Source organism: Pimephales promelas, chromosome 20 (assembly GCF_988280905.1).
Source record: "Pimephales promelas chromosome 20, fPimPro1.hap1.1, whole genome shotgun sequence".
In the NCBI taxonomy this organism is placed as follows: Eukaryota; Metazoa; Chordata; class Actinopteri; order Cypriniformes; family Leuciscidae; genus Pimephales; species Pimephales promelas.
The window spans coordinates 12,696,058-12,723,782 of NC_142788.1; the positions used below are offsets into that span (position 1 = coordinate 12,696,058).

General features: G+C 36.7%; 1 protein-coding gene and 1 long non-coding RNA gene across 5 annotated transcripts in view; both read left to right on the forward strand.

Annotated features, from left to right (window-relative positions):
• Window positions 1-15,416, forward strand: part of LOC120462884 (uncharacterized) — a 59,099-nt gene extending 43,683 nt beyond the window's left edge. For 3 of the 4 annotated variants that reach the window (XM_089124397.1, XM_089124398.1, XM_089124399.1), the window contains exons 9-13: window positions 8,864-9,013; window positions 9,775-9,933; window positions 10,050-10,199; window positions 13,735-13,881; window positions 14,935-15,416. In XM_089124397.1, the coding sequence (XP_088980523.1) occupies window positions 8,864-9,013; window positions 9,775-9,933; window positions 10,050-10,199; window positions 13,735-13,881; window positions 14,935-14,945 (617 nt within the window). In that variant the 3' untranslated portion in view covers window positions 14,946-15,416. Of the gene's footprint in view, window positions 1-562; window positions 709-3,114; window positions 3,265-3,730; window positions 3,884-4,353; window positions 4,525-7,401; window positions 7,573-8,863; window positions 9,014-9,774; window positions 9,934-10,049; window positions 10,200-13,734; window positions 13,882-14,934 lie in introns of those variants that run through there. The other variant, XM_089124402.1, reaches the window with a different exon arrangement.
• Window positions 15,417-23,191: 7,775 nt separating this feature from the next.
• On the forward strand, window positions 23,192-26,611 carry LOC120480624 (uncharacterized). The gene is made up of 5 exons (XR_016148078.1): window positions 23,192-23,452; window positions 25,043-25,077; window positions 25,357-25,474; window positions 25,627-25,719; window positions 26,062-26,611. It is a non-coding gene; the product is annotated as an uncharacterized LOC120480624 (long non-coding RNA).
• Window positions 26,612-27,725: the final 1,114 nt, after the last annotated feature.

The following is a 27,725-nucleotide window of genomic DNA, read 5'->3' on the forward strand; positions in this document are numbered from 1 at the left end:
TGGGCACCAAACGGTTCAAGGGCCAAATGAGTTTCAGTGCTTCAAATGGCTTTAAACGACACCAGACGATGAATAAGGGTCTTATCAAGAAAAATGAATTAAAAAAAAACTGTTCTTTTCGAACTTGTTCATCAAAATGAACTAATCCTTTTTTGAGTCATATTTCTGATTCATCTCCTGGTATCGTTTAAAGCCCTAGAAGCTGTACTGAAACTCTCATTTGGACCGCTTGGTGCTCAGTCCATTTTATGGAGAAAAATCCTGGAAAGTTTTCATCAAAATCCGTAATTTCTTTTCGACTGAAGAAAGTAAGATACAATCTTGAATGACACGGTGGTGAGTAAATTATCAGCAAAAGTTTTTTTTATTTTTTTTTTTATTTTTTTTATTTTTTTAAGTGAAGTACTCCTTTAATCCAGACAGGAATTACAGGTGTGGAAAACCAGTCGATGAACGTCACGCTGGTGCACGCGAGGGGGAGTCAGATTCTGGCAGGGAGACCAAATTGACAACACCTCAAACTCACGCCATTGGTTGAGCGCTAACTCAAATTCGTTTTCGTCCTTATATAAGCGTGATTTTCCAGCAGAGTTCATTCATTGTGATCGCAGATGGAGAGGATGGCAGCTCGAGTTTACTGCGCTGTGTTATTGTGTCTGGCTGGATGCTGGAGCTCAACAGAAGCTGCTCCAGGACTAAACAACACAGGTGAGATTCATGTTCTCTTAATTACACAGCACGGAAAAATGCAACAAGTGCCTTACAAAAAAAAAGCCTACAGACGTCCAGTTAAAGATGAATTTTGTTGGCAACATCAGTTTAAGTAAAAATTCCTATAAAAATATGTAAATATTTGAAGAGCTCTTTTCCAAAACGCGTTAAACGACATTTTAAAAAAAAATGAGTTTGTCGTGTCATTCTGCTGCGGACAGAACCCTTTCACTGCTCTATCAACGTTTCATGCCGAATCGCTATATTTCCTTGTTTAAAATGTACTGCAAGATACAGTTTCTTTCCAAACCACGATAAGCACCAGCCCTGTTTTTAGCCTAAACACGATAAATCCTCAAATTCAATGAGCGCTCTACACAATCCAGCACGGCGGCACTCTGAACAGAGGTTTATTATGTTCATTCATTCCTCAAAATGAGTCCTAGTTTTCTAGTCGACTAGTAGTAGATCATTTAAGCCATTTGTATTATCAGTAATCACATATATTGATTTAATTAAATGCGGGAGAGAAACCATATGAGCGTTTTTAATTGCATATTCCGCATCTCAACGTATGCATAAAGCTTGCCACAAAGAACCGGCAAAAGTAATGATTATGCATGAAACATTTGAATTGTTTATTAATAAACTAGTGTTTTCTGTCAGTGTCAGCAACAAAGATAAAGTTGATGATGCTTACTCGCCATCTTCGCAGTGAACGCGCATAGAGAAACGCATACTTCGAATTAGCCTACATACGCAGAGAGTTGCCAATTTATTTTAGTTTTTAATTGTTTTGTTTAAAAGTAGATATTTAAAGCTTTCTGTAGCTTAGTTCTCAGGCCTGTGTGAGGCAAGCATCGCGGTGTTTCGGTTCATATTATGAGACGCGCTCCGGTTCACCTGCGCGCCTCTGTGTCCTGATTATATTGTCTGATATTTACTTCTAATGTATTAATCCAGTCAATTTGTCGATGAAACATTTATTAAAATGAAGATACAATTTATATGAAACGAAATTTACAAGCTTTCTACAAAACAAAACTTAATAAGTGGTCAAAATCATGTCTGACGCACTCCAAATATTTTCCGATATTGGGCAGCTTTTGAATTTTGATCCTATCTTACTCATCTCATGCGGTTCCCTTTTCATAGCCTACTCAACATAGATGAAATAATAAAAATAAGTAATGTAATATTATTAAAAACAAATGTGAAATGTTTATTTTGTTTTTTTGTTAACTTATATTTAAGCGTCATGCTGCTCCGCTTTGCTCACATGTTATGTAGCCTGTGTGTGTGTGTGCATGTGCTGGAGGGGTGCCCATCCCTTTTTTGAATATCGTTATCATATATTGATCATTTTTAATAATTCGTTTTTTTCATGCATATGTTGAAATTGGTATTAATAATTTGTTTTTTTCATGCATATGTTGAAATTGGTACTATTTGTTTGAGGTTTATTTCGATTTATAGCGTTTTGGAAAAAAATAAAATTAACTTTTAAATTATCATTAACAATATTGTTGTTTGATTTAATAATTATTGTTCAAAATGTTCAGACTGAACCAATAAAACATTTAAACAGGATAATTTGAATATTCACAAAATGTGTGGGTCTAGGTAAAAAATGTAGTTTTCCTGAAAACTATTGAAATGGATTTATAGCGTTTTGGAAAAGAGCTCTTCATTTAGCCTAATTTTATATTCTTAAGTTGTGTTTTATCTATTACTTTTTATCTACATTTTCCATTGTAACACAGGTTTTTTTACACTACAAGAATATTAATGTTAATAAAAAAAATTGTTTTAAAAAAAAAAAACGTTACTAGATACTTTGCCACCAGTCAGACTTTGATCAATCTTGATTTGATTAAATAAATAAATTTAATTTATTTAATTTAAAAAAAAAGTTTTGCATTTAGTTTAGAGTTTGTTTTTGTAGATTAAAATGAATTTGAGAGATACAATTGTTTACAGCTCTTGTCTTGTTTCATACTCTTGTTTTTTTTTTTTTTTTTTATCTGACATTGATTGACGCAGTTTAGGAAGAAGTAGATTTCCAAACTACTTTGATTTGAAGCAGATAAATATGAATAAGTGAATAAGCTTGAGACACAAATTGCAAAACCACTGACTGTCCAGCCACCCTCCCTCATGCTCATACCATGGACAAGAACATGGTCAATCACAGATTTCATCAGATATTACTGTTCTTTGTCTTCGCTGAACACCTTGACCTTTGTACTTTCGGGATTCTTCCCACCGGGGCCTCGCTTTCGATTTCAATGGCGGCTGCGTGAAATTGGCATATTTCAAAAGTCTTTATAGCCTAAAACATTTAAAGAACCAAAATCCATGATGAATAAAACATTTGGCTTCTGTCATGTGTCTGTATAACAGCAAACCCAGGAGTGTGTCCAAGCAGAACGACTGAACCAGGAGACTGTGCCCTGATGCGTTTTGAGTCGTGTGTCGATGACCGTGACTGTGCCAGCAATCAGAAATGCTGCAGCAATGGATGTGGACTTCAGTGTATGGCTCCAGTTACAGGTATTATATTTTATTATATTATGTTATTTAGTGCTGGCAATCGATAAAACAAATGAACTAATCAATTCCACATTTATGTAATTAAACATTCTTTAAAAAGTCCTTTGTATATTTTTATTTGTTTGATATTTGTTTGAAGATTGTAAGGTGTGCAGTTATTTTGAGGGAAACGCACAGCTAAAGTGGTTTCAAGCAGGACTGACCACATTACATGTTTACATCTCTTCACCAAATGATTTCAGTTTTTTCAAAGGTCCTTACAGCCAAGAACAGCAAAAGCACCAAAACCCACGACAAATAAAACCTGAAATTTTAAAGTAGAAAGACTGAAATAGTTATTTCAAGTAAAATATATTCCATTAACATAACGATACAACTTTCAAAATATTTTTTAATATTTTTTTCTACAGTGAAAAACACATTCAGCATTCAGTGATATATTCTCTGTCATCTGTCTGTATAACAGTAAAGCCAGGAGTGTGTCTTAAGACCGAAGATTTATTTCCCGGGTGTGCCGGGAATGCTGCGAAGTGGTGTGCCGATGACGGCGAGTGTCCCAACAATGAGAAATGCTGCGGAACTGAATGCGGTGGAACTCAGTGTATGGCTCCAATTACAGGTATTATATTATATTATATTATACTCTATTGGTTTGGATTGTATTATAATGTATAGTGCTGTCAATAGATTAAAAAAACCTAATTGATCACACTTTTTTCTGCAATTAAATTGCAATTAATCATTCTTTAAAAAGTTATTTTATATATTTTCATATTGTAATAATTTCGTATTTAATGCCCAAATGAATTTAGACGCAACAAAGACAGAAGCAAATATTTTAAACCTTTGTATAATGCGATACTTTTATTAAAAGCCATTAAAGGCACATGGAGTGTAATTGAAATCTATCAAATTTAACATTTCTTAGGCTTTATATTTGGCCTTGATGCTTATGTGTGTATTTGTGACTGGTGTTTTTGTGTGTGCGATACAAAGATGGATTATGGCCCAGCTGAGAGGCCCATAGTGACTAGCGCACAATTTATCTTGATGTAGTTGTAATATACAGTGTTAATTTTCTCCATCTAGATATCTGTAAACTGCCTTTGGACTTTGGTGTTTGTTCTGCATACAATCCCGTGTGGGGCTTTGATTCTGCTGCGGGAGAGTGTGTGCCCTTCATATTTGGAGGCTGCGGGGGAAATAACAACCGGTTCAACAGCCCGGAAGAGTGTGAGGAGTCATGCGTCGTGAGAAACGGTAAGACACACACATTACACTTGGGATAATACACAGGGGCGGATTATGACTTGCAAAGGCTCTGGGGCCAATTATCTTCAAATTCAGGAGATTTTAGTTTTATACATTTACTATACACGGGGTGTGATTTGTGAAAAAAAACAGAGGGGGCAGGGGTGTTTTGAAAAATTATTTCCTAAAAATAAATCATGAGAACATGAACTTCATCACTGCATTTGCAGGAAAAAAAATTATTATTAACTCATGAAGTATCCTAACGCAATATATTTACTCCAATAGCTTCCCACACATATATGAACTGTGATCATGCTCAACAAAAAAACGTGCAATAATTAAATCAATAGATTAATAGGGTAGGCTAATTTATATCAGCCTCTCCTGAACCATGGATTGATTGCAAAGTTAAACCATAATAGAAACGGTTTTACTGCTAAAGTGATAATGTTAACGTTACATCGCGATGCTGAGCTACAGTGAAATTATTGAAAAGACGGATGCGTTATCCATGTTAGTTAATTCGCCTCATTCGTGCCGCAGAACATCTAGACGCGCGTAAACGCGTCTTTACATTGAATTAACATTGAAATCACTTGCGGCAGACGTTCAAGAGTGAGTGACTAATCAAAAAACTTTTGCTTTAGTCTAGATGTAGACCGATTAATCGGTCAGCCGATTTTTGGCATTTTTAACATAATCGGCATCGGCCAATATCAAAGTATATCAAGCCGATTATTAGGCAGGCGCATCTGTGGGCAGCCTAGTGTTGTCGTGGAACACGTGTTTAACGCACGCTGCTGCTAGAGTCATTTTCCAGCCGAGTGAGCAGCAGAAATACGGTATTGTTAGAAGTTAAATTAAATATAATAAAACTTATGTATAAAAAATTAAATAATTAATTTTTTTTCTCCTTTTTTGTTATCATTAGGTTATGTCCCTTTGTCTTTGTCAGTCAACAAACAGAACAAACCAAAAATACATGTTTCGGGACTTTTTTTTGAGGGGATTAAATGTTTTTATTGAGAAAGTTTGTCTATGTTAAGTAATTATCATTTCTTTTACATTTTATCTTTCAAATAGAGGTTAAAACCAAGCAAATATTGGCCAAAATAAATCAACAGCATTAATTGGCCATCGGCCGACCCGGAGAAAAGATCGGTATCTGCATCGGCGTGAACCATATCGGTCGACCTCTACTTTAGTCTTAGTTGAGTGAAACACCGTGTGTGTAATTTCGGCTATTCTCAGTGACTGGGACACTAGCTCTGCTTGTCATCATAGAAACAGAAAACCAGATTGTGATGTTTATTCTGAATAGCTGCTGCCTTCCTTTCTACAAACAGCTCCACAGCCCAGCGCGGACCTGCAACCGTCTCGCAAGTGTTGATAGGCTTTTGTCCGTGAGGTGTAACCAATCAGATAGCGCCGTGGGCGGGACCTTGAGCAAGTCTGCAGACTCGTGCAGAGCGGCAGCTATATGAGAGTCAGCCAAAGTAGCGCATTTAAATTGATTTTAATCAAACCGCGGATCCATGATAAGTTTTCTGGTCTGTCTCACCACTAGTGTAGTAGCACTGATCACTTTGAGGGGGGGATAAATATATCCCCACTGGGGATAGAAATAATTAAGAGGCAGGGATAGATTGACCAGAAGGGGGGAAATCCCACGCATCCCCCGGGCAAATCGCACCCCGCATATACATACACTCAAGGATAATTAGGAACACCTGTTCAATTTCTCATTAATGCAATTATCTAATCAACCAATCACATAGCAATTGCTTCAATGCATTTAGGGGTGTGGTCCTGGTCAAGACAATCTCCTGAACTCAAAACTGAATGTTAGAATGGGAAAGAAAGGTGATTTAAGCAATTTTGAGCGTGGCATGATTGCTGGTGCCAGACGGGCCGGTTTGAGTATTTCACAATCTGCTCAGTTAATGGGATTTTCACACACAACCATTTCTAGTGTTTACAAAGAATGGTGTGAAAAGGGAAAAACATCCAGTATGCGGCAGTCCTGTGGGCGAAAATGCCTTGTTGATGCTAGAGGTCAGAGGTGAATGGGCCGACTGATTCAAGCTGATAGAAGAGCAACTTTGACTGAAATAACCACTCGTTACAACCGAGGTATGCAGCAAAGCATTTGTGAAGCCACAACACGCACAACCTTGAGGCGGATGGGGCTACAACAGCAGAAGACCCCACCGGGTACTACTCATCTCCACTACAAATAGGAAAAAGAGGCCACAATTTGCAAGAGCTCACCAAAATTGGACAGTTGAAGACTGGAAAAATGTTGCCTGGCCTGATGAGTCTCGATTTCTGTTGAGACATTCAGATGGTAGAGTCAGAATTTGGTGTAACCAGAATGAGAACATGGATCCATCATGCCTTGTTACCACTGTGCAGGCTGGTGGTGGGGGTGTAATGTGATGTTTTCTTGGCACACTTTAGGCCCCTTAGTGCCAATTGGGCATCATTTAAATGTCACGGCCTACCTGAGCATTGTTTCTGACCATGTCCATCTCTTTATGGCCAGATGTGAGGAGTCATGCGGAGTGTGAGTCACCGTGGTATAAGCCCAAAGGTCAATGCCCTTCGAGGTGTCCATTGTCGAGGTATTAATGGACTTCGGTGGAGGCAACGGTCGTTCATTAAGACCTCCGCTGTGCATCAGATGGTTCACACCTCGCCGTCATCCATTTTATCGTCAGGCATTAATCCTTACTCGAACAACCGCACCAATGTGTGTTTGTGACTGGTGTTTTTGTGTGTGTGATTCAAAGATGGATTGCGGCCCAGCTAAAAGGCCCATAGTGACCAGCGCACAATTTATCTTGATGTAGTTGTAATATACAGTGTATTTTCTCCATCTAGCTGCCTGTAGCCTGCCTATGGAAGTTGGTCCTTGTAAAGTGTACAAGCCCATGTGGGGCTTCGATCCTGCTGCGGGAAAGTGTGTGTCCTTCGTATATGGAGGTTGTGAGGGAAATGACAACAGGTTCAACAGCAAGAAAGAGTGTGAGAAGTCATGCAGAGTGAGAAAGGGTAAGACGCACACATTACACTTGGGATAATACACAGGGATGGATTATGACGTGCATTTTTATGTCTTTGTCACAAGTTGAGCAAATTAACTCCCCAAGGTGATCGACTGATTTAATGGATGTGTGACGCGCTACATACGTGGTTGCCTTCAGCTCATCCCTCTGCCTTGACTCGTTCTGTTTGGAGACCGTGAACCCAATGTCCGTAAGAGGAGAATGGTGCTGCTTTTCTTTTTTTTTTTTTTTCTCCCTTCTTCTTCTTCTCCCCCCCCCCCCTTTCTGTGCTAGCGTGCTGTACGAGGTCCACATGGTGTGCATGTATTTCACACTTACATACTCTGCATCGTGCTTTTGAGTCGTCCCCCACGACAGGTTGAATCCATTAATTTACTCTTTTCTCGTTCTCCCAGTCTTTGTTACATTTCTTCCCAAATTTTGCCCTCTTTGTCCCGGGCATTTGTTCCTCCAAAAATTCTCCTACAGTCCAGTCACCATCGGGTGCGCCTTGTGCGTAATTTCATTTAAACGTCACTGACTGACTTTTCCTAACCAGAAAAAAACACAACTGCCCTGCTCTGCCTCTGCTCTGATTGGCTTGTACTCATTAACATGTGGGTGGAGAAAAAAATATAACAACTTTGTTTTAAATTCACTTAAATTTCACATCTCCACAAACTCATTGTAATGTCACATTTACCTGCCCTTCAATATTTCAGAGCTATTTTCCCCTCCGTCATGTTTAACAGTAAAGCCAGGAGTTCGTCCAATCACAAACGATGGAACAATAATGTGTTGAGGGTGAAGGGCGAAGAGTTGTGTCCCGTTGACAGTTGAGTGTCTCAAAAATCAGAAATGCTGCAGTACTATGTGTAATGGACTTGACTGAATAGATCCAGTTGCAAGTATTATATTATGTTACATTATTTTATATTATATTAGTTTTAAGGGGGAATGCAATAGAATTTTGGCCCTTCTTCCAGACCTGCTATTTATTTATTTATTTTTACGTTTAATACATTTATGTTTATTAGTTACTGTTTACATTGTCATTTAAATATTTCTTGTGTACACTAATTACAATTCACTCTATAATTCACAGATTTATTTTACCGCAATATTAATATTGTGTATGTAAGAAAACAATCACAAAAAAGTAAAAAAATAAACTGAAGTCGTGATTTGGGCCACTAGTGTCCTGGGCCCATTTGCCTGACGTGCTCTGCAAACGACCCAGTGAAAAACACATTCAGCATTCAGTGATATGGCTTCTCTGTCATGTGTCTGTATAACAGTGAACCCAGGAGTGTGTCCAAGAAGAAAATATAAACCAGCAATGTGTGCCCGGGTAACTTTCATGCCGTGTGTCCATGACCGTGACTGTGCAAACAATGAGAAATGCTGCAGCAATGGATGTGGACGTCAGTGTATGACTGCAGTTACAGGTATATTTAGGTTTTAGTTTTATTATGTTATATTAGGTTTATTAGGCTTTGAAACGTGTCATTTAAGTGAACTTAAAACAGTCTTCACAAAAATGCATTTTAACAGGCTTAAAGGATAGTTCACCCAAAAATGAAAATTAGCCCAGGACGTTCTCACCCTGAAGACATCCTAGGTGTCTGTTCTTTCATATGAATACAATTGGAGTTATATTAAATGTCCTGGCTCTTCCAAGCTTTATTATAGCAGTGAATGGCTGTTTCTGTTCTGCATTCCATCAAAGTGCATCTATCCATCATAAAAGTAATCCACATGACTCCGGGGGGTTTTTGATCAACTAATTAAGCTAACTTGTATGATTTATATTCTTAAGATACAGATATCGGACTCTTTGGAGAAAGTTGTATTGGTGCATCCAAGTCCTTTTTACCTGCCCTTCAATATATCAGGGCTAATATGTAGCCCTGATATATTGAAGGGCAGGTAAATATGACTTGGATGCACCGATACCACTTTCTCCAGAACGAGTCAGACTTGTATTTTCACTGGATTTGTAATTTTTAAATGTATTGGGTAGAGAAACCAAAATAATATAAATCTTACGAGTTGGCTTAATTTGTTTATCAAATATATATTTCCTTCAGTAATTTTCATGCTTCAAGGGATAGGCCTTTATCAATAACGTGGAGCCATGTGAATTACTTTGGATGGATGTGGATAGATGGGGATATTTTATTTATTTTTTTCAATGTTTGTTTAATAGCAAAGCCAGAAATGTGTCCAGCTAAAAAATATAAACCAGCAATGTGTGCCCGGATACGTCTTGTGCCGTGTGCCGTTGACCGTGACTGTAACGACAATACGAAATGCTGCGACATTGGATGTGGACTTCTGGGACAATTTTGTACGACTCCTGTAACAGGTATAATATTATTATGCTAGGTAGAGTTTTAAAGGGGGCTATGCAAGAGAATTTTGGGCCCCTTACAGTTGTTTTTTTTTTTTTTTTTTCTTTTCTGTCATGTGTCTGTATTACAGTGAACCCAGGAGTGTGTCCAGTCAGAAAACCTAAACCGTGGATGTGTCCCCTGATGAATTTCATGTCGTGTGTCGATGACGGTGACTGTGTCAACAATGAGAAATGTTGCAGCAATGGATGTGGACTTGACTGTATGGCTCCAGTTACAGGTATTATATTATATTATATTATATTATATTATATTATATTATATTATATTATATTATATTATATTATATTATATTATATTATATTATATTATATTATATTATATTATATTATATTATATTATATTATATTAGCACAGCTGTGATTCGGCCAAAGGCCCGAGGCCATCAGACTAAAAGTCTTCAGCTATTGACTCAAACTGCTTCTTGCTTCAGGTCACAGGAAAAAGTCAGGTTATTATATGATAACAGGTTATTATATAAAACATGTCCCACTAAGATTATTTTGTAAATTTGTATTGTTCGCTAGCTTTAGTTGCAGGTTTAAAAACTATATAAAAACATTGCAACTATCTAGTTTGTATGTTGACAAAATATGAAGTTGAATATGGATATTTTTGAGCTCTTTTACACTTTATTTATTTATTTATTATTTTTTATCATTAACAGTATCATTTGTGTATAGAGGTGACCAGAGAAGTCGCTAAATATCTATTTGTGCTGTCAATCGATTTACCAAAAAAAAACATCAACTAATTACACTTTATGAAGGCCAGGATCACTGATACTAGAACTGCTCCTGATGTCTAACTGGTAGGGAAAATACGGAATTTGGATAGTTATCAAACACTTTACAGTCTTAACTACACAAAGAATAATTAACTATAGATTAAGTCTTATTAAAGCTACAACCCTGTTAGCTTTTGTTCTTTGATTTAACAATTATTGACATCACAGCAACTGGTTTATTTTAAACTAACCATGTAGCAACGTTTTAAAAATAGATTGAGTACTCGCAATACTCACAATAAAACAATATTGTGCTTTATAGTTTTATTTTACTTATTCACAACTTTCTTCTAGCAGTTCATTTCACATTCAAAATTACACTAAAACTAGCAAAACATTTAATTCATTTATCAGATCAACTCATTCTTCCTGACCACTAGCAGTGGTTTCACACAAACGCACTCCTAAAACCCAAACATCAGGTAGCGTTATACAATGTTCTTTTTCTTTACAAACAAGAATGACACTCGTACTGTAGTAAGTAAGCATTATTGTAACATTGTCTATGTTTGCATTACTAAACAATCCTTAAAAATGATCCCATTCACATTAAAACCATATATTGGCGTTTATTCACCATTGGCGACTATTTCAATATTAACATGAGCGGGGTGGAATAAAGAAAGTGTTTAGCAGGATTGATATTCAAAACGGTAAACACGCGCTGCTTTGTTTACAGTGTGTGTATCTGCAACATCCGGCAGCGTCAGTTTTCCTTTCTGAATGACGAATATAGACTAATATATCTGCAGATATAGACAGTTGGCTCATTAAACACACATTCTAGCTGACCGTCAGCTGCAGTTCTCTCGGTGTGTTCAAGTGCAGCTTTTTACCTCGACGAGAGGCGACAACACAGTCTGCTTCCTCAGCGCTAATTCGTTGGCATCGGCTTGGTGTGTTCTGGGCTTTACTGACTGAGAGAGAGCGAGAGAAAATGTAGATAAGATCCCCTCAGAGGATGGAGGTATTTGACATTGTCTTTAGAGGCCACTGGTCAGATATTTTCTCTTTAACCAGTTTACAGTCTTACAAGAGTCTTTCCTTGCCATTAATGCTTGGATAACATGCTTAGGCCTACGTCTCTTTTCATTAATAATAATGTCTAGTGTGGTGGCTGTGATGTATTTAAACCTACCAACATCCGTTGCCATGATTTTTGGAATGACTGATCGCAAGAGGAATAAAATTACGTTTTAGTCGCATAACATATTTTAATGGAAACGCTGTCATTTCGCAATAGTTTTTATCGATATTTAGGAAAAAAAATTGCGCAAATCTGTAATGGAAACGCGACAGCTTTTACCATAGACTAACTTTTTAAAGTTATACGCCTTATTCACGGCAGCGCCATCTTTGATTTTAAATGAGAATGAAAGCGAGGCTGTGAGGGATAGACTTGCATCTCTTCAATGGGCTGTACTGTTATTTAATGTGTTTTCGGATTGTTCTGCTCATTAAACACTGGAAGAATATCTTTCCAAGAAATGTCAGTTGACAAAAAACTCCCGACAATGTAAGCTGTGTAAAATTGTAAGTATCTAGCCGCTTTATTCAGCTTTTTACAGCGGATGCCGTTGGAAACACGGTAAGTCTATCCCTCACAGCCTCACTTTCATACCTGTCATGGCGCTGCTCTGAATAAGGCCTATAGTGTTCATTATACTAACCATTCAACTCTCTGGAGGAATTCTGGATTCTGGAGGAATAAACACCGGGAACAATCCGTCCTCTAACGGAATGAACGCATGATCATGTTTTGATTCAGTTCGTGCTTGAGGAGGGGTTATTCACATCTCCGTTGTCAGTTTGTGAGAGTGGGAGGGAGACCAGCCCTAGTTTTAACTTAAGCAGGTCATAATAGAGTGCCGAAGTTACGACGTCACTCTGTAGGCCAAAACGCGGAAGTGAGTTTGCGTTTTAGCACTCCGGGTTCCCTCGCTCTAAAGTCTATGGGATTTTTGAATGGGTTTTGGCTAAATCGCCTGAAATAAGGTCTGTGGTGAACAAAGCCTCTAAATATTTTCACGTTTTGGTCTATGATATAAAACACCGTTATAACCTGCTTGTGTTTTAAAAAAAACTTTATATAGGCTTCAAAATGTATACATTTTGGATTAACTTGTAAAGATTATCTTGATAAACAAAACGTGTAAGGGTCACAACTCTTTGTTAAACACAGATCTTATTATTTTTTTTTTTTCAAAAGTCTATGGGGAAAATGCATAGCTTTTCCATCGAGGAAACCCATGCGCCGCTAGCTTCCGAGTTGTCCTACAAAGTGACGTCATCACTTCGGCACTCTATAGGAAAATGGCCTTCTACTAAGTACTAAGTATGCTTGCCATGAAGGGGTTGAATAGTTTTGAGACTGCAGAAGTCATTAAAGTTACACTGTGTGATTTTTACCCCCATCTAGCAGTGAAAAGGTATATGACCATCCAGTGAATTTTAGTTTCTGTTCCTCTCAATTCCGATTTCGTTTTAACTCCTACAGTGGCCAATGTAGTCCAAGATTAACATGGCTTCGAGTTTGACCTCGTCGATGAGTGTTAACTGAAACGTAAAGGCGAAACTTGAATTAATGGGTATGTCCCTCTTTGGCTAATGTACTTTCAAGATGGAGGGGCAACATGGCGACCGACATTAGAACCCTTACCCGTATGTATATTCAATGGCATATTATACACTCAAGAGAATACTTTATTACTTGAACAAAGTAAATATACATTAGCGCATATGTTTTTTGAAAGAACTAAGTGTTTTTAGCTAAGAATAAACTAAAAGAGTTACACAGTGTAGCTTTGAAAGTTGCATTTCCAGTTGAATTTGAGGAAACCACTTGAAAAAACATTTGTTGTTGAGCTATTTAAAATAATATATATATATATATATATATATATAAAATTTTCTACGGTGACCTATTCTTTCAGTGATATGACTTCTTTGTCATCTGTCTGTGTAACAGTAAAACCAGGAGTGTGTCCACTCAGAAAATATGATGCAGCAATGTGTGCCCTGATACGTCTCAGTCCGTGTACCGATGACCGTGAGTGTCCAAACAATGAGAAATGCTGCAGCACTGGATGTGGTGTAAGTCAGTGCATGGTTCCAGGTACGGGTTATATTATATTATATACATCTTTTTCCTACATCCCATGACTCTTTGTATGGAACGCCACACCTGTAATTATAATAAATAAATACATAAATAAATAAATATACAAACAAATGTAAAAAAAAACCTTATTAATGTATAATTGTGTTTTTTTTCCATTTATTTATGCATTCACTTATTTTCACATTTATTTATTTCTACATGTATTCCTCTGTATGGTAATGAGAGAGCGTGTTTTACCTCCGATAGCAATCGAGCTCAGTGCTGAAGCTTTAAGGCCACAGTGACAACTTGTGGTGCGATCAAACAATAAGCAAGAATTTTGTGGACGTTCTTGTTTAGGTCATGCAGGGAATTAATGACTTTGAGAAGGGGAATGTGGCCAAAATCTTATATCATGGTTTAGGACCTTTAATATCACCACGGCTGCATTTATTTGATCAAAAACTGGTTCAAATTACCTGGTTTCTGTTGTCATATTTTAAACTGCAATTTAATCATTTGTTGGCACAGCTGAATTTTCCACAGAAATCTGAAGCAGCACAACGGTGCGTAATATGTTTTCTAAACATAATGATACACGCAATAGCTAATTGACTCCACTCTGTTGAATTAGAGGAAAATAATGCACATTCATGACCGCATTACCATCTCGGGTGTGCATTATTTTTCTAATAATTTAACGGCTCATCATCAATTATTCCTTACTTAATAAATGCTTTAGAGGTATTTTTCATTGTCCGTTCATGTTAACAAATAGATTGTAAAGTGTTTCCATATTGTGTTCTTTATATTATATTAAATTCATTTTTGAATCAATAATTATTATTATTATTTTATGCTATATTCTCTGTCAAAGTACCTGAATTCTGCCTATAGCACTGTTTCAGGCACAGGGTGGCTTTACAAAGTTAATAAAGATGAATAATACTTAATGTAATACACTCTGGAAGTAAAACTAGCTTTTCATGCCTTGAGTGTTTTGTGCTGAACATCTGATGCTTAATGTCACTAAATTGCCAGACTAAATCTGAATCTCTGTCCACACAGGCTTGCCGTAAGGGAATCCAGTGTGTGCTGAATATTGTTCCCATGATGGTCAGTTCCCTGCCGGACAGAAATGCTGCTCAACCACCTGTGATCATGCATGCAGTGAAACTCTGCCAGTTTAACCACCGGAAACAGTTGTGGGAATGATTTAGCATAATACATATTTTCTTTTACTTGAATCAATTCAGTGCTTTATTTCTTATTCTCATCTCTTGTGTGCTTAATATTAGTGTGCATTTGAGAACATTTTAACCCAAATTAGTGTGTTGAAATGACGGATACATATGGACATGGCTAGACGGCTAACTAAATATAACAACCCCATGATGAGTAACCAGTCATATTAGAGAAAGATAATGTAATGAGTCATGTTACCTTTGCCATGTACCTATCCTATATAAATTGTTCTTTTTGCCGGTGGGATTCTCTGTGATTGATATGAGGGCCTCCTGGCCGTGAATAAAGCATATTCAAAGTCATAATTTGGACTCTTTCTGATCACTGCTGTGTCTAAGGCTAGACACTAGAGATGTACTTCTATTATGAGTGATAGTGTTTAGTGGAAAACAACAGATCTTATTTTCATTCCCAAGTGATGGTGCTGAAGTGGAGCACTAGAGACCCGTGGAACAAGTGGGGAGACGTCTAGTCAAGTCACCTTTATTTACAGTATAGCGCTTTTTACAATACTAATTGTATCAAAGCAGCTTCACAGTGAGAACATGAAAAGAATACAACACGGATCAATAATATTGTTGAATATTAAATGTCCCCAACTGAGCAAGCCAAAAGCCAGGGCAACAGTGGCAAAGAACCAAAACTGTCAAATCAGGTGACAGAATGGAGAAAAAAACCTTGGGAGAATCCAGCCTCAGCCGGGGGCCAATTCTCCTCTGGCCAACGAAGGAACTGTGATTACAAAACAAATTGGATCGAAACATTAAGAGTATTTGTCCTTTTCCATCTGTTTGTAAGTCGAAGTAATCACGCCGGTTTGGAGACGAGATGTTGAGGATCAGTGCCGATGGCTGTCGTGTCGATGAGGCTGGCACTTCAGGATGGGTCCAGGCGCAGGTCCACCATAGAAGGTCCTTTGGGATAAACAGAGAAACTAATATTAGCGTAGACGTCATCCTTCTAATGATGTAAGTACATCAGGATTTATGGGACATGTTCCTGGTTCCAGCAGATCTAAACTATGCAGCCTAATTTTGAATTTAGGAAGTCTAACATAGTGTCTGCTTCCCGGACAATGTTTGGAAGATTGTTCCAGAGTTTTGGTGCTAAATAGGAAAAGGATCTCCCACTGCAGTCGATTTATATATTCTAGGTATTATCAACTGGCCGGAGTTTTGAGATCGCAATAGACCTGAAGGACTATAAAGCGTAAGAGCTCGCTCAAGTACTGCGGAGCTAAACCATTTAGTGCTTTGTAAGTAATCAGCAATATTTTAAAATGTATACGATGTTTGATAGGCAGCCAATGCAGGATTGACAGAACCGGGCTAATATGGTCATACTTCCTGGTTCTGGTAAGAACTCGAGCTGCTGCGTTTTGAACTTGCTGAAGTTTGTTTATTAAGCGTGCAGGGCAACCACCCAGAAGAGCATTACAATAATCTAGCCTCGATGTCATGAACGCATGAACTAATTGTTCTGTATTTGTCAATTAGAGCATATGGCGTAATTTAGATATATTTTTAAGATGGAAAAATGCGGTTCTACAGATACTACACATGACTTTCAAATGAGAAATTGGTATCAAAGAGCACACCCTGGTGCCTAACTGACGACAAAGACTTAACAAAGCAGCCATCAGTGTTAGACAGTATTCTAGGCTGTTACGTGTGGACGTTTTTTGTCTAATAATCAGAATCTCTGTTTTTTCAGAATTTAGTAGTAGGAAACTACAATTTTTTATTTTTTTGTGCATTGATAAGTTTTGATAAGCTGAGTAGCTATCATCAGCATATCAGTGAAAGCTATTCCATGTTTCCTAATGATATTACCTAATGGTAGCATGTGAACAGCAGCGGTCCTAGTACTGAGCCTTGTGGTATGCCACACTGAACTTGTGATCGATAAGACATCTCTTCATTGACTGCTACAAACTGATAACGGTCAGATAAGTATGATTTAAACCATGCTAATGCAGTTCCACAAATGCCAACTTAGTTTTCTAGTCTATTTAAAAGAATGTTGTGGTCAATTGTGTCAAATGCAGCATTAAAATCGAGTAACACTAATAGAGAGATACAGTACAACCACATTCAGATGATAAGAGCAGATCATTTGTGACTCAATGAGAGCTGTTTTGGTACTATGATGTGGTCTAAATCCTAACTGAAAATCCTTGCAGATGTAATTTCTTTCAAGAAAAGAACACAGTTGTGAGGATACTGTTTTTTCCAGTATCTTTGACAGAAAAGGCCGATTCGAGATTGGCCTGTAATTCTGTAGGATCAAGTTGTGTTTTTTTAACAAGCAGTTTTATCATATCTAGCTTAAAGGTTTTTGCTACGTATCCTAGCAACAAAGACGAATTAATGATATTAAGACGAGGATCTATGACCTCTGGAAGCATCTCTTTCAGTAGTTTAGTCGGTATAGTATCTAGCATTCAAGGGGTTGATTTAGATGAATTAAAGAGTTTGCAAAATTCTTCCTCTCCTATAGCAGCAAATGAACCAAATCTTTCCTCAGGGAGACAACAATGCACCCCCTAATGCGATACTGTAGTAGACGGTTGGTATAGTAATAATTTTGTCCCTCATATTATTAATCTTATAAGTGAAGAAATTCATAAAGTCATTACTGCTGTGTTGCTTGGACACTTCTGGGCTTGAAGCTTTCATTTTCGTTAGTTTGGCCACTGTTTTAAATAGATACCTATACCTAGGATTATGTTTATTTTCTTCTAATAGGTTTGAAAAATAAGCAGACCTAGCGGTTTTTAAGGCCTCTCTGTATGCAATCAAGCTCTCCTTCCATGAAATACTGAATACCTCTAGTTTAGTTTTCTTCCAGCTACGCTCCATTTTTCTGGCTGCTCTCTTAAGGGCCCGAGTGTGCTCGTTGTACCACGGCGTTGGATTATATTTTTCTAATCTTCTTTAATGGACCCACCGTTCCAGCAGCAACAGCTAAATCAGCCTAAAAGTCCTGCTATTTTTTTACACTATGTTTACCTGTGGCCGAGCCATCTTGGTGTAGTGATTTGGAAACTTTAAGCAACAGCTGCTGAACGGCATCGGCCGGAAGTAAACGGTTAACTGCTGTAGATAAAGAGCGCAAAAATCACTAAGCAACAGTAAAGAGGACGGCATAGGGGATAATTTAATCATCAGACAAAATTCAAAAAGAAAGTGATTTTAAAAAGTAAGAGAAGAGTTAATTTTGGCACTTAATGATATACAGAAACAATTACAATGCCACACAACCTAAACCATAATCTGTCACGTATAGTAATGACTGCGACAAATCAACTGTTCTCCCGTAGTAGACGGTTACCGTAGATGGTTGCCGAACTGCTTGTATAATAATAATAATAATGGGGCGAAACTACTGAGCCTCTTGCATTCCTTTATTTATTATTTACTTGAATGTATTTTTATTTAATTTATTTATTTCGATGGGAATTATTGATTATTACGGTTGTTCAAAAACGGACCCCTGTAATGTTCCACTCCGACATTCATCTGTAGGTTATTGTTGGCCATGTTGTAGCCATCAAAGAAATGTATTTAGTTTAATATTTATATTTAAATATATGTTATTTTTTTATTCAATCTATGTTGATTATTAAAAGTGAACTGCATGCATGAGTATAAAAAGATGCGCAATCGCCTATATCGGGAGACCTAATTTTGACCACATTAAGTTTTGTTTTGTATGAAGCCTTTCTTTAAAGTGAATTTAGTTTTGTATAAATTGTCTCTTCATTTTAATCAATCTTTCATCAACCAGTTACCTGGAATTAATAAATAAGAAGCAAATAGGCTATAACAGACAATATAATCAGGACATGGACACACCGAAGTGATATAACTTGCATTGCTCGTGAACTGGAGCTCGTCTCATAAATGAACCGAAACTCAGAAATATATCAAAAGCTTGAAATGTCTCTGTTTAAACAACATCGAACAACAATTCAATCAAGACGAAAAGAAACAGAAAACTCTCTCTTATAGCCTATAGCCTAATCAGTATTAAGTGCATTAGCCTATAGGCGCGTTCACAATACTGAGAGGTGGCGAGTCAGCATCGTCAACTTCCTCTTTTGAGTCAAAAATGACACAGAAAACACTAGTTTATTAAAGGGGTGGTTTACTACTTTTTTTTTCTTTGCATGATTGTGTTCATGGGGTGCATTATAACATGTATTTGTGTTTTTTCTTTTTTAAAAAGCCTTATTTTTCATAAACTTCACCTTTATTGTAAGCCACGCTCTCCTCTGTTCTCTGAACGAGCGGTTGACTTCCTGTTTCTATGAAACCACTCCCTCAGAAACAGGCAACGGGCTCAGATTGGTTAGTTTGGCCCGGTGTGTTGTGGTTGGCGCTCAAGTTGTCCGGAAGGTTAACGCCCATTACCTTTACGGGCGAAACGTGCATGCACTGTAGTCCAATCATCTAAATAATGGTGTCGAACTGCAGTATAAGTTTGAGGCAGAATCAGACCGAGAAAGCGGCGAGGCAAACAGAACCTCACCACACTCGGCTCTTACTAAATGTTTCTGAATGACAATTTGCTACATGTTTAACTTTATACACGTTTGTTTTACACAATAGCATCTGACTGGCAACAATAGCAACTGACTGGCTACTAATGTTATACTCAAACAGCGTTGGCATTAGTTTACGTTCTTGATCAAATCGAAAATAACGTCATAAAGCATATATACAAAAATACATTTACAACATTAGTACTTATACAAAATTCAGGTCCATAATGTTTGTACGCGTTTGTCGTACACAAAAAATAGCATAAAGCCTAGTGGCTATAAAGCCAGCGTTAACATTTAAAAAATATAAAACACAAGGCTACGTCTGAAATTATACATGCAAATACATTTAAAATGATTAAGTCTCAGCCTACTTACAGGTTGTGGCCCAACAACTGCTGCCTCTGGTTTTAAAGTTGGATCTGCTTCATGTTTTAGTAACAGTTTCTTGTTGAATCCGGTGTTGAATTCGTGGATATTCTGGAAGCTGTCTTCCGTAAAATGCGCAGCACAGAGAGCTAAATTACTATCGTAATTTTCAGGAACATAATCAAACATAAATTATATCCATTGTTGATGAACTACAACGTCCGTGGGAAGCCGGAGAACAGAAGACCTGACAGATGGATGAACACAACACACTCGACGAGCCGCAGAAATGTGGCCATGGCCTTTTTTACATTTTCCGGAGGGAGGGTTGATGTAAATGTGTGGGTTAGTAGTGACGTCTAAAACCCGGCTGTAGTCCCAATCTAATCGTTTGTGTAGACAGTAAACTTCCTGATTTTTAAAAGACGATATCTCTGCTTACACTGAACTTTCAGCGATGCAACTTTGCAGATACTGTTCATGCACCAACAGCAACATTACACACTATTTAAAATGAAAAAAAGTGATATCGCAATCAACCCTCCCTTTAATAAACAATTAAAATGTCTATATTTGACACATTTGTTACTTTTGCCGGTTCTTTGTGGCAAACTTTCTATAACTAATCGAATAGTGTGAGTCCCTATTTTGTACCAGACAATTTATGGTTGTTCAATAAAGTTCTTGGTAAAAAATAAAAAAAGCAACTGCGCCTAATATTATTGTATAGCTATACTGTATAGTAGCTGTTACGTTCGTAGATATTCTGTGGGCGTTTGTGTTTGTTTTCTGCTTGCGCTCTCTCTCTCTCTCTCTCTCTCTCTCTCTATCAATTTCTTAGGTTGGCCTTCTCCGCTTACTTACTTACTTACTTATTTTTTTGTTTCTCTTTATATAATTGTTTAAATTGTTGGAGGCTGTTAGCTTCCTTACTGTTCCTGATTTACTTTATCATTCATTTGGTATTCCTTATATTTTTGTATAATAAATATCATTATTTTCATTGGCAGTTTGGTTTTGCTTATTGTTTCTTGACACACACTACCATTTCCACAGTGTTACAAGGTTTTCTTTAATGTTACTCCTCTAGCCCCTAGATTAGTTTAGAGGGGTCGTAACAGTGACGCCAAAATGAATGGGAGTCAATGGAATGCTACCAGTTGGTGAAGGTTTGTTAGCCAATGGCGGCCCTGTGGAGACTTCATTTTCCGGCTGGTGGATTATTCCCTTGGTTTTACACTATTCGCCATCCCTCCTTGCTTGAGCAGCTGTAGTGTAAGATGCATTTGTAAGAGTGATCGGGCTAACTGATGTAATTTCATCCCCCCTTTAAATTTAAGAATGATCTTAAACTCTTCCATCATCATCTTTTTCCTTACTTCTCGACTTTCTTCTTCTTCTTCTTCTTCTTCTAATGTTCTCTTCTTTGTCATCTGACTATTTCTATTTTCTTTTTTTCCCTCCTCCTTTCCTACTCGTACTCTTTTCCCAACCCGTCTGCATATCTTCATCCTCTGAAAATCCACTATAGTTTTCCATTCTGATCCAGTCACAAATCAGATTATGCCATGAACCCGCAATCAAAACAAACAAAATAAACTTAAAGCAACTAAGTAAAAAAAAAAAAACCTTTACTTTCCAGCAATGTCTCTGCTCGTGTTCCTACTTCCGCCTTCGTCGATCTGTCCAACTCTTCTCTTTCGATCCTGTCCCAGAACTCTAAACTGCATGTCAGATTGTCAAAGCAAGGTGTTTTAAGCAATTTTGAGCGTGGCATGATGGGTCCTCCATTGTTTTCTTTACTGTGATCTTGCCAGTGGTTGGACCCTGTCTCGCATCTTTCATTGCTTTCTCTGCTGTGGCCCATTAAGTGAATGCCACCTTTGATGAGCCATCAAATCTGGAGAGTTAAACAATCTTGCCTTTGCAATCCTCGCATTTATCATACACGCACCTTTTCCAGGAGATGTCACAGGTCATCATTTTAGTCAAACTCTCGAGATCTGAAGTATCTATGAGCCTCAAATCATGCAAATTCTTAATGACAAATCTGAGATTTTCATGGATCTACACAGACACGTGTTTTGTTCAGAGAGAGTGGGGTGTACAACCCGGCGAAGCTTACAGAAGATGGAGTATGATATGTTGTTTGTGTTTTTAGTAAGACATTTTTTGTGAAGTTTTTTCATTGTGTCAGAAACCTTTTCTTCTGCTTCACCTTGTTCTTGGTAATTGTTTGTTTTCGTCCAGTGCAAACCTGCATGATCGAACTGTTTTTGTAATATGGTTTGTGAAGGTCAGCTGGTCATCAAATGTTACTTCAAGGTTTCTGACCGACCTTGATGTGGTGATTAAGGTTCCAACCGCATCAAAGCACAGAGACAGCGCTCATAAAGATAATAAATTATATTCGCCTCAATACAAATACAGGCAAAATATCAGTGTTGGTACTAGTCGACTTCAGGGCTGCATCTGACACTGTCAATCACAACATACATCTTGATAAGCTGGAAAACTGTGTCAGGCTTTCTGGGATGTTTCTAAAATGGTTACGGTCATGATTAGAAGGGAGAGGTTATTATGTGAATATAGGAGACTAAGTCTGAGTGGACATCCATGATATGTGGAGTCCCTCAAGGCTCAATTCTTGCAACACTCCTGTTCAACCTGTATATGCTCTCACTGAGCCAAATAATGAGAAAGAACCAAATTGCTTTTAGCTATGCAGACGACACCCAGATCTACTTAGTCCTATCGCCTAAAGACTACAGCCCCATTGACTCCCTGTGCAAATGCACTGATATTAACAGTTGGATATGACAAAACTTTCTTCAGTTAAAAAAAGACAAAACTGAAGTCCTTGTGTCTGAAAAACAAAGATGAAGTTCTCAAGGTGAACGTATAAATTTACTCTTGGGGTCAAACATTAAAAAATCAAGTCAGGAATCTTTTGAAGTCAGGCCTTATTTTCAGTATTAAGCAATAACTAAATCAGCGAACTATATATCATCTCAATTAGATTCTTTGTTTCCTGTCAAGACTTAGAGAAAATTGTTCATTCTTTTATCATTAGCAGGGTGGATTATTGTAATGGACTCCACACTGACCTTCCCAGAAAGACCAAAATAAAGTTGCAGCTCATTCAGTTTGTTGCTGCTACACTGTAAAATGTAACTGATGATCTTACTAATAACATTAAGTGAATAAAACTTATTTTGAATAAGTTTGTTGACCTTACTAAGTTTGATAAAGTAAGGACAACGTTTTAGCACGGTAAGTTATTAAACTCAAAAGATTTTATTAACCTCTACTTAAAATAATAAGTATGTTGAACATTTTCGAGTGGTCATGCGCAGTTCTACCAGTAGGTGGAGCCGATTTGAAAACGTAATACCATTATTTCGGATGAGGAAAGCACATGGAAAGGTGAGTCAGTGCTTTTTATGTCTTATTTTAATGTCTGAATTGCTTAATATACACAATTGACCGTGTAATAAATGAAACAGATTAAACAAACTAGCGTTACACATGAACATTGGATGTGTTATTTTAATCAAATTCTTGGATTGTGTTGGATTGTGCTAATCGAAATGAGCAGTCTAGCATTTGCAAATCGGTAGCCTAATCGTTTGGTCCATGCTTTCAATCAAGGAACATTTTTATGTTTTAATGGTTTTTATTGTGAGTATAATGTAGACTTACAAAAAACTTTACTGATTTATATTTTAATGTTGCAATAATTATGTAGAAATATAGCAATGCTAAAATTAATATATTTTAACTTTTGGATTACTTCAAATTAAGGGTGTGGGATTAATTTATCCACAATCTGTTTTGAAAAAATATAGTAGTGTTGTGCTATAGCAAAAATTATTTTCAGTTCTGGCGCCACAGTCTCAACAGTGGCTATAGGCATATACTGTAACGTTACAACTCGACGTGCATTTACATCAGATGTTAACACACGGGAGTTACACTCACGGGACACTGCAATTCACAAGCTTTAATTATTTGCTTGTGCTTTAAAGCCTTGCCGCTTAAACGGTTAATTTGCGTGCTGTTCTGAAATGGGCGCATGTCATTTTCTGAGTGCATCAACCACAGTGCCTGATTACTAAACTTTATATTTCGCGTCTAATACTGTGGAATATACACAATGTTTTCATGAACACAGTTGGTTATGTCTAAAGTAAAAGTGAACTTAATTTAATCGGATGCGTTTATGTATTTCAGAAGCGTGCAGGTCTTAATCGACAGCAGTCTAATAATGAACGGCATAATGCGCCCTTTTCTTAAAGGGATAGTTCACCCCAAAATTAAAATGTGTCATCATTAACTAAATTTCATTTTGTTCCTTTATTAATTTCTTTCTTGTGCTGAACACAAAATAAGATATTTTGAAGAATGCGTGTAACCAAACAGTTGATGACCCCATAGACTTCCATAGGATGATATGGAAGTCAATGGGGACCATCAACTGTTTGGTTACCCACATTCTTCAAAATAACTTTTAATTTGCAACAGAAGATTACATGATGATACAACTGTTTTTTGGGATAACTATTCTTTTAATGTTAATAAAACAAAAGTCACTGAAAATCACTCACTTAAATACAGTGGCTTTAATAAGAATAAATTATTAATGTATAATGTCAAGCCAATGTATAGGGTTTATCTTATTTATATATTATGTTGTGTATATGTAACGTGTATCTTTATTCCTATTTCTTTATTAACAAAGATTAAACAATTACTAAGCTTTTTATTATCATTAATTTTGGCCTAAAATGTCTGCTATTCTATTTTGTTTTTAGCTTTGTTTTTTGAAAATATGGAAATTTGTTTGGCTGTAATACAAAACAGTAAAACCAACATGAAAAGAATTGTAATATCATATTTTGCCATATATCGCCCACCCCACACTTTACATGTTTGAACACTATTGATTTATAAATTAAAATACAAAGCTGTATATTAAAAAAGTGTGTATTTTAATATTATTTTCTTCATTTGCAGAGCTTGCTTTGTGAGATGAGACATGCAAAGGAAATGTAAGTACTGTTTTTTTCCCCCTATGAAAATAGAGCTCTCCTATTGAAGCATTATCGTATAAAACATGGAAGTTACACCAGAACTACACCATTTCCATGTCTTCACACAGACTGTTTGTGTTCATTTAAGTCATAAATATATACCTTTACGTTTATCTGAAGAATAGAGGTACATTTGGGATACTAGATTGAGTAAATAAGGCAATTTTCAAGTATCCCTATAACGCAGTAAGCAAAAGCCTAATAATAGATATAACACTGTTCTTTTTCCTTTTACAGATCAATGCAGAGTTTATTCGCATCACAAGCAAAAACCTCAAGCAAGAATTTTTTACAGCACTTGATCAACAGACAGCTCCATTTCTGGCAGTTGGAAAAAAAACTTTCTGAATTTGTGGTAAGCTTGTCTATGCTTATTTCTTAAACTAAATTTTGTAACTGTTATTTCATACAATTTAATTCTATGTTATAAAACTTTTTTTTAGAGCAGCCATCACATTTTAAAGTAGTTTATTCGGACTAATTTTAAATTTTAATTTGGTTTTCCAGGGCACTGACATCACTGCAAATCGCACAGCAGTTCTTTGTGGACTTCCCCTCATTTTTGGAGAAGACACCTCAGACTTTTTCAAAACAATATTGGCAAGTACCATTCTCTGTATATTTCTCTCTAAACTAATCCCCCACACATACATCACATATAGCCATTCAATTATTCTTCATTCAACTATCCCAGAAACAGACCAGACACAAACTCTTCAAATGTAATTGTACATTTTCTTGTGTGTTTGTTCTGCCATCATTGCACTGTACATTGTTTTCTGATGTCTAATTTTCATACAATACTTTAATGTTTACCTGTTAGTTGAGTTGTATATAGAACAGAAGGTAATGGTCCTGATTCTTTAAGTTACATGTACATTTGTGAGATTTCCTATTTGTAATGTAACTAGAATTTTAATATTTCTGTATTTTTTTTATTAGGACTGTGATTGCAACACACCCAAGATTTCCATTGGGATTATAACTGTGATGACTGAAGAAACTCAGGATTCATCACAAGCACTGCATTTAGAGGCTTCACACACAGCAATTGTCCTAGAAGGAGCCATTGTTATGGATGAACTTCAAAAACTTCCGGATGCCATGTGCCTACTTTTTGGGCTAATATACTGTATGCGTTTAATTCGAAGTACACTCCACAGCTCAAGAACACCTTTGATTTTATTCAGAGACTGTTTCTTTCTCTGGGACACAAATTCCTGAAGCCTAAACTACAGTCACCTGAAAACATGCTGCTCATGTAAGTAAATGTTGTTCTGTAAGTAAATGTGAAAATTCTGTCATAATTTACACTCCCTCATCTTGTTTCAAACCCGTAAGAGAAAGGGTCTAGTCTTAAAATAAATCATAACATTTTAATAATCTCTTTATATCTTTTAAGTTAGGATCATCTGGACTTTCAATAGAAGGACATAAAATGCTTAACTGGTTAATTTTAAATGTTTGTATTTGTGTTTCAAAGAATATCCAAACTTACAGGTTTGTTATGAGATGTGGGAAAGTAAATTATGACAGAGTTTTCAGTTTAGTGGCTATCCCTTTACTATCCCTTTAAAGGGTTAGTTCACCCAAAAATGAAAATTAAGTCATTAATTACTCACCCCCATGCTGTACCAACCCCGTAAGACCTTCGTTCATCTTCGGAGCACAAATGAAGATATTTTTGATTAAATTTGAGAGGTAGATCACTGCTACATTGGCACTCTAAGGGATCGAAACTTGAGGGCCCAGTAAGTCAATGAAGAAAATGTTTAAATATTCCATGACTACAGTGGCTCAAGTATAAGTTTATCAAGCGACGAAAATACTTTTTGTGCGAAAAAACAAACAAATATAATGACTTTATTCAACTATTCCTTTTCTTCCTTGTAGGCCTGAAACAAGAGATAAAGAGATTTCCATGACGCATGTGTGCGAGAAATCTTTTTAAGTCTTGTTTCAGGCCCAGAAGGAAGAAAAGGAATAGTCGAATAAAGTCGATATTTTTGTTTTATTTCCCCACAAAAAGTATTCTCGTCGTTTGATAAACTTATAGTTGAGCCACTGTTGTCACATGGAATATTTAAACATTTTCTTCAATGACTTTCTGGGCCGTCAAGTGTCTATCCCTTAGGCAGCCAATGTGGTAGTGATCCAGCTCTCAAATTTAATCAAAAATATCTTCATTTGTGTTCCGAAGATAAACGAAGGTCTTACGGGGTTGGTACAGCATGGGGGTGAGTAATTAATGACTTAATTTTCATTTTTGGGTGAACTAACCCTTTGAGTTTGTGGTTGTACAAAATTTCTAAAATACACAAAACATTTATAAATTGTCACTTGTCAACCTTGGTTAAAAATGCTTTTCTTGTTTTATAACAGTTGTATTGTTAAATGGTTTTGTTTAACATATTTTTACATTGCAACTTAAGTGTCAATTTTCCTGCATAGTTGCATTTGCACTGCACATTTGAATTACTTTAGGGTTAACAAGAATAACAATGTGTTTTTGTGATTTAAATTGTTTGTTACATTAACAAAAAACTGTTTGGGGTGTCTGAATGACATTGTTTAGTACACTGTTGTGCATAAGGACAATTGATGAG